At 39.2% G+C, this 12755-nt stretch overlaps 2 protein-coding genes across 3 annotated transcripts in view; one reads left to right on the top strand and one right to left on the bottom strand.

The window, feature by feature from the left end:
* CNGB3 (cyclic nucleotide gated channel beta 3) overlaps positions 1 to 3571 on the top strand; it is a 62259-nt gene extending 58688 nt beyond the window's left edge. Inside the window, exon 18 of the mRNA XM_017731060.1 lies at positions 437 to 3571. Coding sequence (XP_017586549.1) covers positions 437 to 670 — 234 coding nt within the window. The 3' untranslated portion in view covers positions 671 to 3571. The remainder of the gene's footprint in view (positions 1 to 436) is intronic.
* Positions 3572 to 3707: 136 nt separating this feature from the next.
* CPNE3 (copine 3) overlaps positions 3708 to 12755 on the bottom strand; it is a 31589-nt gene continuing 22541 nt past the window's right edge. For both annotated transcript variants that reach the window (XM_017731061.1, XM_008631217.2), the window contains 4 exons: positions 12651 to 12702; positions 11871 to 12004; positions 9539 to 9775; positions 3708 to 7429 (listed from right to left, as the gene is read on the bottom strand). In XM_017731061.1, coding sequence (XP_017586550.1) covers positions 7319 to 7429; positions 9539 to 9775; positions 11871 to 12004; positions 12651 to 12702 — 534 coding nt within the window. In that variant the 3' untranslated portion in view covers positions 3708 to 7318. The remainder of the gene's footprint in view (positions 7430 to 9538; positions 9776 to 11870; positions 12005 to 12650; positions 12703 to 12755) is intronic.

Raw genomic sequence — 12755 nt, 5'->3', positions numbered from 1 at the left:
CCAATGGGTTACAAAGGATCTGCATAGGGTCTCCCAGAGGATTCTGGGTCTGTCTTCTCACCATAACTGCAGAGTAGCTGCCTTCCCAGGGGGGTCCTGCTGGGAGGTTTAGGCACTCTCCTTATCTCAACAGATGTCCCTCCAGGGCGGGGCTGGGAATACCCCACATAGAGGGATGTGCTTCATCCCTCTATATTAGTAAGAAGCAGACACTATGAATATCCACAAGCATTTCCTAGGTTTTATACTGATATTCTGATTCTGAAATTGCATTTTTCATTTAGAAACCAATTTTCAGCATCTGAATAGAAATTTACATGTGTTGTATGCCATTAATACAGTTGCCATGCTGTGCCTTTCCATGGCATGTACAGAACAGAACTACTTCCTGAATTTCTTCTGCAGTATTGGAAAACATTAAACTTCCTGTTTCTAGGAAACTCAAACTGAAACAGAGACCAAGCCTAAAGAAGAGGAGAAGAAGCCTGTGGAGCCCCCAGTCTCCTCTGCACCCCCTGCTCAAAAGGAAAAGCCAAATGCAGATGCTAAACCTGCAGTTATACAGAGAGCAACCAGTAAGGAGTCTCTGATCATTAGTATGACACCATCCCCCAGAGCAGGAGAAGGAGAGATCCTTAAAGTTGAAATTAAAGAGAAAGAAAATAAATAGATGGTGCTTTGGGGTGTGGCCCCATCTATTGTCTTGCTACATTCAGAGGGCTGGCTGGACTTTGCTTTTGGGTACATAAGATAAAAGTAGAGGCTACTCATGAGAAAAATCTACTCCAGCTCCTCTTCTTGCCCTCCTCTCCTGGCACAACTGCACAAATTATTTATATTCTTAACCTTGACATCGAAGAGAGAACTTTTGGTGTATTAGAAATTAAAACTCAGATTGTATTCCACAACCACTTGTTTCTTGGTTTAACCATGCTCTCCCTTTTCTCTTACTCTGTCTTGTTCCTACTACTCCTCCTCCCTCTCCTCATTATCCTTGCTTTCTTACTGTTGTTCCTGTTGCTCAGTTTGCTCTTTTGTAGGTATTCTTTTCTGTTTTCTCCTTTACCTTCCCATAGTTATCCTTTTCCTTGCTACTGCCCTACTGTTGCTAAGGTTCCCTATGCTCCTCTCTATCCTCCTTTCTCCTCCCCTTATACTTCTAATCAGTGACCTGGGTTTGTGGCTAGCGTGGCTCAGAGCGGACAGCAGGTGGTGTGTTTTGGGATGTTTAACCTTGGGACAGAGAGCAACATAACAAAACCATTGTCAAAAAATAAATCACAAAATCCGCAAGAGGGAAGCAGATTGCAGAATTATTACCAGCCCTCTGAATGCATAAACATCTGCTCCAGCTGTCTTTGACTCTGGCAAATTAACATGGGAAAGACTTAGGTAGCTGACCCTCCAGAGGTGACCTGTAACTTTGGGCTGCTGGTTTACTTGCTTGATCTCGTTAAGGGTTTGGGCATGCTCTCTGAAAAGTAAGCACTTGATATGGCTGTCCGAAAAATCTTGGTATCTAAACCAGTCACTTCAAAAATAAAAGCTATTTTATAAAAAGCAGGATTTACCCTTTCTGGCTCTGTGTTGCAAAGTTTCAACCAATGCTCACCTACATCATAGACTTTGACTAATGGTGCAAAGACAAACCTGTGTCTTCTCTGTCTTAGCTACATCACACTTGTGAACTACAGTAAATCCTTTATGAGTGCCACAGCTGTGGGATACAGCCTCCCATCCAGGAGCTCCCACACTGCCAACCTTGTGCATCTACTCATCAGTCTCAGATGCAGTATTACACAAAAGCTTGAAGCTGTGTTTTAAGCTTAACTCCCAACTACTTTCTTTTCTTCCACGGGTTTGCATATCCTCTCTCTCCCAATCCCCTTTCTGACCCCACTGGATGAACAGTTTTGTTAATTAAAAACATTATGCAGAGGCCAAGCCAAGAAGTGGCAAGGGCAGGCTTCACAGCTCCTTGGCTGACCAGCCAACCAAAGAAGGCACCAGGCCAAAATTAAACACTCACTTTGCAGGCTATATATGACCTTGCAGGCTATGCATTCTGTAGCCCTGTGCTTTAAAGCCTTTCAACTTCTGTAATCACAGGCAAAGCTGGAAGTTTGCCCAAGGAAAAGCTGGATGACTGAATTCCATATGTTGCATATTCCACAATCCTCTGACCTGACCAAAACCCTAATCTCTATCAAAAGAAAGTTCTGCTGCATTAGCAGTGATGTGAAGGTTCAACTGCTTTGTGGAGAGAACCATCTTTATTTGTATGCTACTTGTTATTTGATATGTAAGAAAAAAGGACATCACAATAGAGGGAGAAAATTTTAAATTGTTTCATAAAGAATTATTCATCTATTGCACATTCAGGACTTTCTCAATGAAATCTCAAGATCAGAAGTACTGCAGAACTGCTTCATGAATGAGGCCTCCTATGAATAATAATAATTGATTAATTAATTACAATATATAGTTTCACATCTTTTTTTTTTTTTTTGAGAGGGGGTTGTCAAAGCATTATGGAAGAAGGAAAATATTCCCTATATTTTAACATTTTTATATGAACAAGTAAAGCTCATTCTCATTGAAAAGAACTGATTCCCTTCTGCCTACACAAATGCTACCAGGTAATTTCGAACATTTTCCCTGTGGGCATATTTAAGTTCATCAATCACACACTGACATAAATTACAAAGTAAAGGCTGAGACTGCAGCAGCAAGTGCTTCACTGCAGTGACAGAGCTTCCCAGGAATTGCTGCTTTGCTACAGCTCACAGCATCCCAGGATTGCAGAGAAGTCTGACAGTTCTGTCTGCAAGATTACTAAGTTATGCACAGCTCTTGAGTTCCTTAGACCCAAAACAAAATAGGGGAAGCATCAGTGCAGAAGAAAGTGGGCACACATAAAGAACATCCATCTGGTTTTCTCTGACATCCAACTTTTCTATTGGGGTATTTTCCTCTTCCCACAATTCCTCCATTCTTAGGGTTGGCAGGCACAAGAAGGCTCCACGAATCAAAGTTGCAACTATTTGTAAGGTTTTCACCAGAAGGAACGGTGCAATGAAGGTCAAGATGTAAGATGTAATAAATTCTTTCAGGAACTAATTCTATCCTATAGATTCCTGACTGGTGAAGAAGCAGAATGAATTACTATGGTGCACTTAGAAGATGCAGTTCCCAGTATCAAAGCTGTCTCAGGCTCTGTGTGGCATCACATTCCACTGCCACACTGTCTCCTGTCTCTCTTAATGTCGCAGTTGAGTCCCTCAGACTTGACTACACTTGAATGTAAAGAAACTGAAGGAGGGAGTAGGATAATGTATTTGAAAACTACAAATAACCACATCTCTATGCCTCTCTAACTAAAATGTAGACTTTGTCTGGGAAAAAAGTATTGGAAAACCTGATAATAATTGTATGAAATAGTATGCATGAGAGAACTCTAATGTGGTACAGAGCATGAAACAGTCAGAGTTAAAATTGTCCAGCTTCAGAATATCTTCCTGCTCCAAGCCAGTATAAGATGCTTTATGAAGAATAAACTGAAGAGTCATAACCACTAAGTGGAAAGGCATTTTTCCTCTCCCTTTTGTATTTGTTATAAATTCGTGGCATACTCACCATAGGAATCACAAAAGCAGCATTTAGCATGACACACAACATGCTGAATACAAAAGCACCACAGAACAGCATACTGAAATGATCATTTTAATGCATAGGCATTGTAAATCAGTTAACATCATCAGAACTGAAATACATATAAAAGTACAAAATTCTGGTTACAGGTGAGCTCTCTGCTGTACACGTATATATTATGACCAATACATGGCAAAAAGCATTTGATGACCAAGACTGCCATACATCACTTTAATCACAAGGTGGTGCCAGTGACCTACAAGCACATTCACTTTACAAAACCTGGACAGTATTTTGCTTTGTCACCCTCAAGCTCTTAATGCATTTTTTACACGTAAAAATAAACAAAAGAAAAATGGCAAAACAACATAGTAACCCCCCTTCCCCTTAAATCACAATCTGCTGCATTTCTTCACTCAGAATATCACTTCAGCCTACCCTGGAAGTTTTCAACAGGCATTAGCTGTACACCTCTAAGTCGTACCAGTTCTTGCCACAGTCCTGTCTGAAACACTTAATTTACAAACAAAAGGGCACATTGAGAACTAGGTGTCTTTGCTATTATGCTATTTAACTCCTTAAGCTTAAGGAACATGGAAGCAATTCTCTAATAAGAGATGATGAAGTCTCTACTGTAGAAACTCAGAATTTATGTATAGAATACAGACAAAACAACAGGTTTTCTTTTATGTACAGCAGATACTTAGTATAGTAATACATACTAACACATTTAAATGCACTTCCATGGCAACTTAAAACAGAATTGGTAACAACTCAGGTGCAGCATTATATTTTTGGCAGACAGCTCAGAGGAACTTCAGTAGAATCCTGTACTCCTATCAGTAGTACTCATCCACCTCAATTAATGTAGACAAAGCATTAAAACTGCATCCAGTCCTCTCTGTACATGGAGCAGGTAGCTGTGAAACAGCTTTCTCATACACTCTCAATTTGCAGCAGTGTGATTTAGGTTTGTTATAGTAACTTCCTTATCTCAATATTTTGGGTTACTTATCTGATATGACACTTCATTGCAATTTATACATAAAGTAGTAACAGATTTTCACTACTCTGATAAAAAGATGATTACAGATTTTTTTACATAAATACATGAATTACATTTAAAAAAAGAAAGAACTTGGCTTAATATGAATCAAACTCTCTTCCTTAGTATTCCACTACTTGATAGTATTTAGGATCTCCTTCCACCAAGGAAAATGGAGTACATGGATAATATATCCATTCATGATTGATTAATAAATGTCAATTGTCTACAAAGCATTTGATATGTCTTGTGTAAGATAATCTCAATACAAATATCTTTCATCCATCAACATTAATGTGAATTCAGACTTTTGACAGGATTATAAATGTTAAAAAGAAAAACCAAACCAAAACCACACTAAGCAGCTCCAGCAACTAAAAGTCAAATATACTATGACCTGGTGAAATCTTGCGTGTCCAAATGTGCTAAATTTAGCATTAGCCAATTCTGTTCTTACATACTACAGCCAGACCATCCACATGAGATGCTGGATGTCTAACTCTAAACCACTTCAAACGTGAAACTGTAAAATTAATGTTCAAGATTGGCATTTCAGAAATGATAAATGTGACCTTTCCATCCACTTATGTGACACACAGTGGCAGGATCAGAAGAGATCCTCAGCAAGCAGTATGCAACTGGGGGACATGAAACCTTCATCCGTCCACTAAGCAAAGACAACATGATTTATGCTTGGTATAAAAGGTGAAGGGAAAACTCAACCCAAGTAAATAAAACAGAAATTGTTTGCCCTAGAGAAATGCAGTATGATTACAGGATTAGGGCTTGAGAGACTTGACTTTCTTATGCCTTCCTAAAGGGAGAGAAAGAGGGTGTCAGAGACTGAAATATTATAGCTTATGACTTAAACATTTTCTTGAAGGACTTTTAAAACTGTATTAGAAAAGCTTCGGAGAAGACTACCACATCCTGAATGTGTGGGGGCTCTGAGAGGCCCTGGACCCCTTGCTGATGAAGATAAGAAAAAGTAACAACTCAGAGCTGGGGACATTCACAAAGCACAGGCTTAACACCTCAGGAGTGGGGATCATGGCCCCAGGGCTTTCAGCTGCCAGGCTCACACAAACTCTCCCACCAAAGGGTGGGAGAGAGGCTTTGGGTGTGTGGTGAAAAACCCTCTGGTCCAAGGCGGGTAACACCCACCCTCTGCTGTGCAGAGGAGCCCAGCTGAGGGGCCCCTTCACCCGGGAGAAGCTGCATCCACATGAAGGACAGAGGGGGTGTCATGGCCCATCAAAGACCCCCAAAGGGGTCCCCAGACCCTGCACCAGAGATGATGCAACATATCCTCAGTGTTGCAAGGGACGATGTCAAACTGGGCCCCTGCAAGGGAGGCACGTGGGCGTTCCCACCTGCCCAAAGTGTCTATTAATCCATAGGATTCTATACTGCTCAGCGTGTGATGGCGTGGCCATGGCGACAGGGGACCCTCACCACCAAGAAGACCAGAGGGAGGGGAGCAATGAGACATCGTTGGGACCCTCAGATGGGTGATATGATTCCATCTAACCCCTGTCACCTCTCCCTGCCTCCCTCGCCCCTTACACACACTTCTTTCTCTATTTCTTTCTTTTTCTTTCTCTCTGCCTCTTTTACTATTAAATAGAATATATCCATTTTATGGCACCAACAAACCTCATTTGGCTTTAATCTCATTTTTGGGTATATTTTGAACCTTCAAAGTTCTTTCGAGTTTATACACAGAGACTTAATTTTCTTTAATCTTCTGGGTTTTAACTGGATCACAAAAGAGGGAATATTGGGTTTTTTGCAGGCACTTTTCAATAGTGGGCTCATGGAAAAGCAGCATGATTCAAAATATGACAAAAGTAAATACAGGTAGCACTTTGAAGATCTGCTTTTACCTCAAAATATGTAGTCGTAAATCAGACAAAACTTTTTAACTGAAAAGTGAATTCCTACTGCACAAAAAGCCCTTTAAAGATCAGTAGTCATGACTGTTTTGGTGGGAGGGGAGGAGAAACCCCAAAACAAAAACCCTACCAAAATAAAATCTGGAACTTCCATTTTCCAGTACACTGCACATTGGAACACATCTTACAGGCCTTACAGTAGTAGCCTCAAAGGCCAGTAGTATTATTCTGAGATGACAGCAGTTTACCTTGATTCACCCTAGTTATTTCCATACTACCTTAAGAGAAGGCATACTATAAAAGAATATATATTTTAATGACTTCTTTGGTTTATGTTCACACAACCCTGAATCCCAGGCATTGCCCAAAGGCACTGAAGTGGCAAACAAGAAGCAGGTGTGCAAGAGGGCCTCCACACTCTGTGGCACTTGTCCGAATATGAAACACCTGTGTCAAAATTTTGTTATGGTGACTTAATAGAAATTTTTTTCCACTCTTCAAAATGAAATGCATCCATACAAGCACTGTCTCTCAAATCAACATCAAATCTAAACACCATTACAATTTTGGCCCTTAAAAGGCAAACTTGGCAAAGTGATTTGTAGGCAAAAGCTAAGACATTACAATAGAGAGGCATGTGTACATGTATACAGAAGTATATCGAGAACCAAAGTCTGTAAATACAGCAAGTAAAGCAAGCACAAAGTCTCTCCTCTGCTCAGCCCAATCATTTTGCAGCAGGATTCTTAGGAGGTTGAAGTTTGTAGGTGCTGAAGTAGTTCACCACTTGCTGAGGGACTTCTGCCAGGACACACTGAGCCAGAGCTTCTTTGGGAGACTTATAAAAAAAGAACACAAAGCTTTAGTTTTCACCACTGCTAACAAAGATTCTAAGGCAAGTAATAAGCACCTCCTCTGGAAGGCCAACTTAAAGTCTGACATTTTACAGAGGACTTTACACAGTGCCCTTGTGTGACATGACAGATGGAAGCTTCCCTGTCAGCTTTACCTTCTCCCCCTGTCACCACCAATCAGATGGCTGTCTTGTGCCACAGAAGTAACAGGAGCTGAGCGCTCAAAAGGCTGCCATGTCTGAAGACATCTTTTGTCATATGAAATGCACAGTGCAGGTATCAGACTTCAGCCATGTAAACATACTTCCACTGTCTGCTTAAGATGGCCCTACAGGGACTTGTCTAAATCATCTGCAATCTTTTGCACCAAGTATCATCCACAATAACTGTATTTCTATGGAACAGCTCCTCTGGAGATACTGTTTTTACTGGAAGACTAAGTATCCATAAGAAAAAAACATCTCTTTTTCTAGAAACTGAAAGCATTTGAATATGTAATACTATACTGAATATTGACCCTAGTTAATCTACATCCAAGTGCATTACTTGATAAGCATATTGTGTATTGGTTTTGCTCTCGCTTTCTCATTTCAGTTTGCCTGAGTTACTCTGAGAAGAAAAAAACATCTCTTTTTCTAGAAACTGAAATCATTTGAATATATAATATTATACTGAATATTGACCCTAGTTAATCTACATCCAAGTGCATTACTTGATAAGCATATTGTGTATTGGTTTTGCTCTCGCTTTCTCATTTCAGTTTGCCTGAGTTACTCTGAGATTAAACAAAGAATGTGTATCAAAAGTAAAAATATAAAAGCAAAATAAAGAAGTCATAAGGAGTATTATTAACTCCTTGTCCTGGGTTGCAGTGTATTCTATTACCATCCTCATGAGCTGTTGAAATCAGGTGGGGCAGTGTTTCCTTGCCTCCTCCCCCCAGACTATCTTTCTGTTAATGGCCCATCATTGTCCTGCTGCATGACTCAGAGATAACTCCCTCGGACTATCTTCTGTTAATGAGCCTAATCAACACTTGGCCTCATGACTCATTACCCCATTGTGAGATGCTCCACCCAGAGGGAGGAACCAAGCATCCCATCGTGGATATAAGCTGAGATTCTGAGCACCAGAGAGAACCCTTTCCACTGGATTTCCAAGGGACAGGAGCTACACAGCCTGCACTGGACCTTCTGAGGAAGAGCAGACCCTTTTTCTACAGGATCACTGCTTCAGAGGACTGCAGCCACCATTCTACCAGACTGCCACCACCACCCTGCCTAACAGGGACTCAGGTTGTATCTTGACTCTGTCAGTTTGAACCAGCGTTTTCTTTTAGTTTTTTTTCCTTTTCTTTAATTTCCCCATTAAATTGTTATTCTGACTTGATGCCTCCCACTGGTTTGTTTTCAAACTAGTACGCAAGTTACTACTAAGACATGAAAATTAGAATATATTAGGATGGAAATAAAAATACTGATTTTATCTTACCCATCCTGAGGAAATTTTGGTGATTTTTATTTAAGTCAACTTTTTCCAACAATATGATGCTTAAAAGTTGACTTATATTAGCCTACACATACTTTATTGGGTTTTATAGAAATTAAAAAATATCAGTACTTCATTCTTTCACCACCTTTTTTTTTTTTATATTGACTTTTATGAAAATGAAAACTACCACCACTACTATGGACACACAGAGCTTCTACTGATTATGACTTGGCCTTGAATTTTAATACTACACTAAATTGTGAGACTAAACCACACACACAAATGGGCACCCACAATAAAAAGAAAAATTACCATAAGAACAAAACCATAGTAAGTTCTTCCTCACAAATGCAAAACACATCCATTTGTCTAATCAAGTCTGAGAGAGTTTTACAAAGGTCATACAGCTGCAGCAACTAGTCAGAAAGGCAGTGCTGGAACCAGAAACTGAGGGGTTTTTGGGTTTATTTAGCATTTGATAAAGACTTGTCTCAGAGTTCATACTGGGCACACCACAAAAGCTTAGGACTAGATGTAGGACATCCTAGCAAGCCCAGCATACCTCTAAAATATTTATTAAGTGTATCAGTAAGATTACTTACATTTTGGAACTTCCTGAATGGCACAAACTGGACAATGTCTCTGACAGCTGGTTCTCCTGACGAGGACCTAAGAACTCCATCGTCACCATCAAGAAACTCCATAGCACCAAAGTCTGCTCCTCCAACACCAACAATGATGATGGACATGGGCAGTTTTGAAGCATTAACTATGGCAGTTCGAGTTTGATCAAGGTCTGTTATCACACCATCCGTTATGATCAGAAGTATAAAGTATTGCTGTCAAATCAATAAACACAGTGTTATGACAAAGAAATAACACATTTAGGCATGTACACTTAGAAAAACCCACATACAGACTATGTAGTGTTGTCACTTTAGCATGTTCAATGTGCTCACTGAATTTTACAATCAAACATCTGATTTCCAGTCAGGCTTCACCTGTACAGTCTGAAGAAGCTCATAAGGACAACATAATTTTTTAAAAGAAGTCATCGTTACATAGCCACCATCCAAAAACCCAACGGTATGACCCTTCTTTCTCTCCAAAATCCCCAGACAAACCAACAGTTAACCTATTTTCCCATTATTTGTTCTGGGATAGAAGGCAGTTTATTGAGGTTTTGGAAAGATAACACCTTTGAAACTTGTATATGTTTCCTTTCTGGTCTATCAATACCATTCTGAAACACTTCCCTTTACTTCATTCATTGTATCCCAAAAAATCCTAAATCACACCTTTTAGTGTTGAAAAACACAGCCATTTTCAAATTCCTTTAATCACATTTTCTAGCTGCTTCATGAAATTAATTATCAATGTGTCTGAGATTACTTTGTAGTACATCAGTAATTTAATTAAGTACCACCTGAGTTGCTTCCACTATTCTGTTGGGGCTTCTAGAAGTTGGCATCTTAGCTTCTGTTCTGGATTGGAGCACCAAAAATGAGCTAGAAGTACAAAGTCTGAAGATTATCAAATGCTTTCTGAATTTCTAGTCTTCCCTCACTTGGTTCATTTCAGACAATTACTGAACAGCACAAATTCAAGTCCCAAAGATACTCTCAGTATTCTTAGAAGTTTCTCTTCAGTACTTTCCTTCCCAATGGCCTTTATCTGCCTCCAAATAATTGTTCTTCCCTTATCCTGTCTGTTTAGGTATCACTTTTTCTCCCTGCTTTCTGCTAGTCCATTCCCCAACTCCAGCAAGAACATCTATAAAGCAGTTATGACCACAGAAAGCTATAAGCAACAGCAGCAGGATGGCACATCACATTGGATTTATTTCTCTCTTCTCATACTTGCTCCATATTGGAAAAAAAACCACATCAGAATCAAAAGCGAATCCAAAATGACTATGATGTGTATTAAATGCCAAGGTAGCAAATTGTCTTCAATACATCCTTTCAGGCAGGAAAAATAAATCTCTTGCTAGGCATACTACATGCTCAGAAATAAAAGTTAAAAAAAACCCAAACAAACCAAACCAAAACTGACGAGAGGTTTGCTACTTTTATTAAGATATAAACACACATATATTATATATATATGCATATATATATATATGTGTATGACAGCTACTAGGCTAATGCAAGACTACCAAGGCAAAACCTTTCCAGCCTCGTGGCATATAAAAATCCATAGCTTTTTTTCAAATTGGTTTCCACAGACAATTTTCCATGTAAAAATAGCTGATTATTGTCTGATTTTACATGACATCAAATACACCGGTATTTGCTGTCATCAATGATTTAGGATTTTCTGAACTTCCATGCATTATTATCTACATGACTGAATACTCAAGACTTGGTTTTCAGACTTTCTATTTTTAATATGGTCAACAACTCACGTATACAATTTTAATATGGAGAAAGGCACAGCCCATACAGCACCTAAACCTTTATAGCACAGCTAAGTATCTGTTTTGGTACCTAGATGTCAGGAGCTATACCATCTACTTCTTCACTATCTTAGTTAATCCTCTCTTGCAGCTCTCTGATGTGAAACTAAGTCCAGTTGATTTTTTTTCCTCAGCTGAGGTTAAACCACTCTCTTAGCTATAAAGGCTTAAATTAGACTTTAATATCTGTATAGTACTGCAAGAGCTTTGAACAGAAGATACCATAAAGGTATTCTGTATTTTTAAGATTCTATTTCAAATCTGAAGAGTTTATTTAGTTAATTGATGAGAGGACTGTTATGTACAATGGAAAAAAAAATTAGTTTTTATCGTAAGGGTAACAAACACCTTTTCACAAGGTAAAGGGCCAACTGTCAAATGAATACACTTATAAATTTAAAAGAGAAAAGAAGTATTTAGAAACTAGAAGGAAAATAAAAAGGTAAGAAAAACACACAATACCATAAAGAACTTACAGATGCTGTTTGCTGTTGAGTAGCTGCAGCAGCAAATCTTGCCACGTGATTTATAATTGGAGAAAAATTTGTTGGTCCATATAACCTCACTTGAGGAAGACAGGCTCGATATGCATCAACAATGCCTTGGATCCCTAGAGAAGAGAAACAAATCTTTCTTTTTTTTCATATTCGAATTAGGATATTTTGAAGTACTTGATTTTTCTAAAGCTGTATAAATCATTACTTGAAGTGATGATGCCAAAACTTAAAACTAACCATGGTGGAAAAAAAATATATTCACGAGCAATGGAGGCTTTCAGCTTGACCAATGCTTAAGGCACATGCATAACATGACTGGCTTTGTGTGAACAGAAAGGCCAAATACTGTATGCTCAAGGGTGTGAAACTGAATTACAGCACTTCTCTTCACCTGGCAGCTTGTGGTGGTTGGTAGTGTGATCAGAGAGGCCACACTGAACAGGCATTAGCAGCACAACACTCAAACCAGACAACTCCACACCAGCAGCAAAGTAGAATAAAGTGGCTTGACAGCACAAGAGAACTGTTCCCAGCCCTGTGCCCTGGTTGTTTAAACCACTTCTTTCACAAATCATTACAGAAGACAGATGCCATGCTATTTCTCATAAGTAAGAAATTGGTTATCAAATTGTTTCCTGCTACAGGACTGAAACTAATTATTTAATTAGAACAACATGCTTCGTTCACTTTTCAAGTGTCTTTATGCCTCCACCTTAGGCATTTTACTCTCTAAGTCTGATGTTACTTTCTCAGACTTACCATTACAGAATGGGTTTGATGGGTTAAAATTTATTGGGAACTCATGAGACACCTGTGAAGACACAGAAGACATAGTCAGGACTGTATATACAATCTCCTCCTGAA

The sequence above is a fragment of the Corvus brachyrhynchos genome, unplaced genomic scaffold (assembly GCF_000691975.1).
Source record: "Corvus brachyrhynchos isolate BGI_N302 unplaced genomic scaffold, ASM69197v1 scaffold293, whole genome shotgun sequence".
Taxonomy (NCBI): domain Eukaryota; kingdom Metazoa; phylum Chordata; class Aves; order Passeriformes; family Corvidae; genus Corvus; species Corvus brachyrhynchos.
Note: the sequence above shows the minus strand (reverse complement) of the source record. Positions and strands in the feature narration are given on the sequence as shown.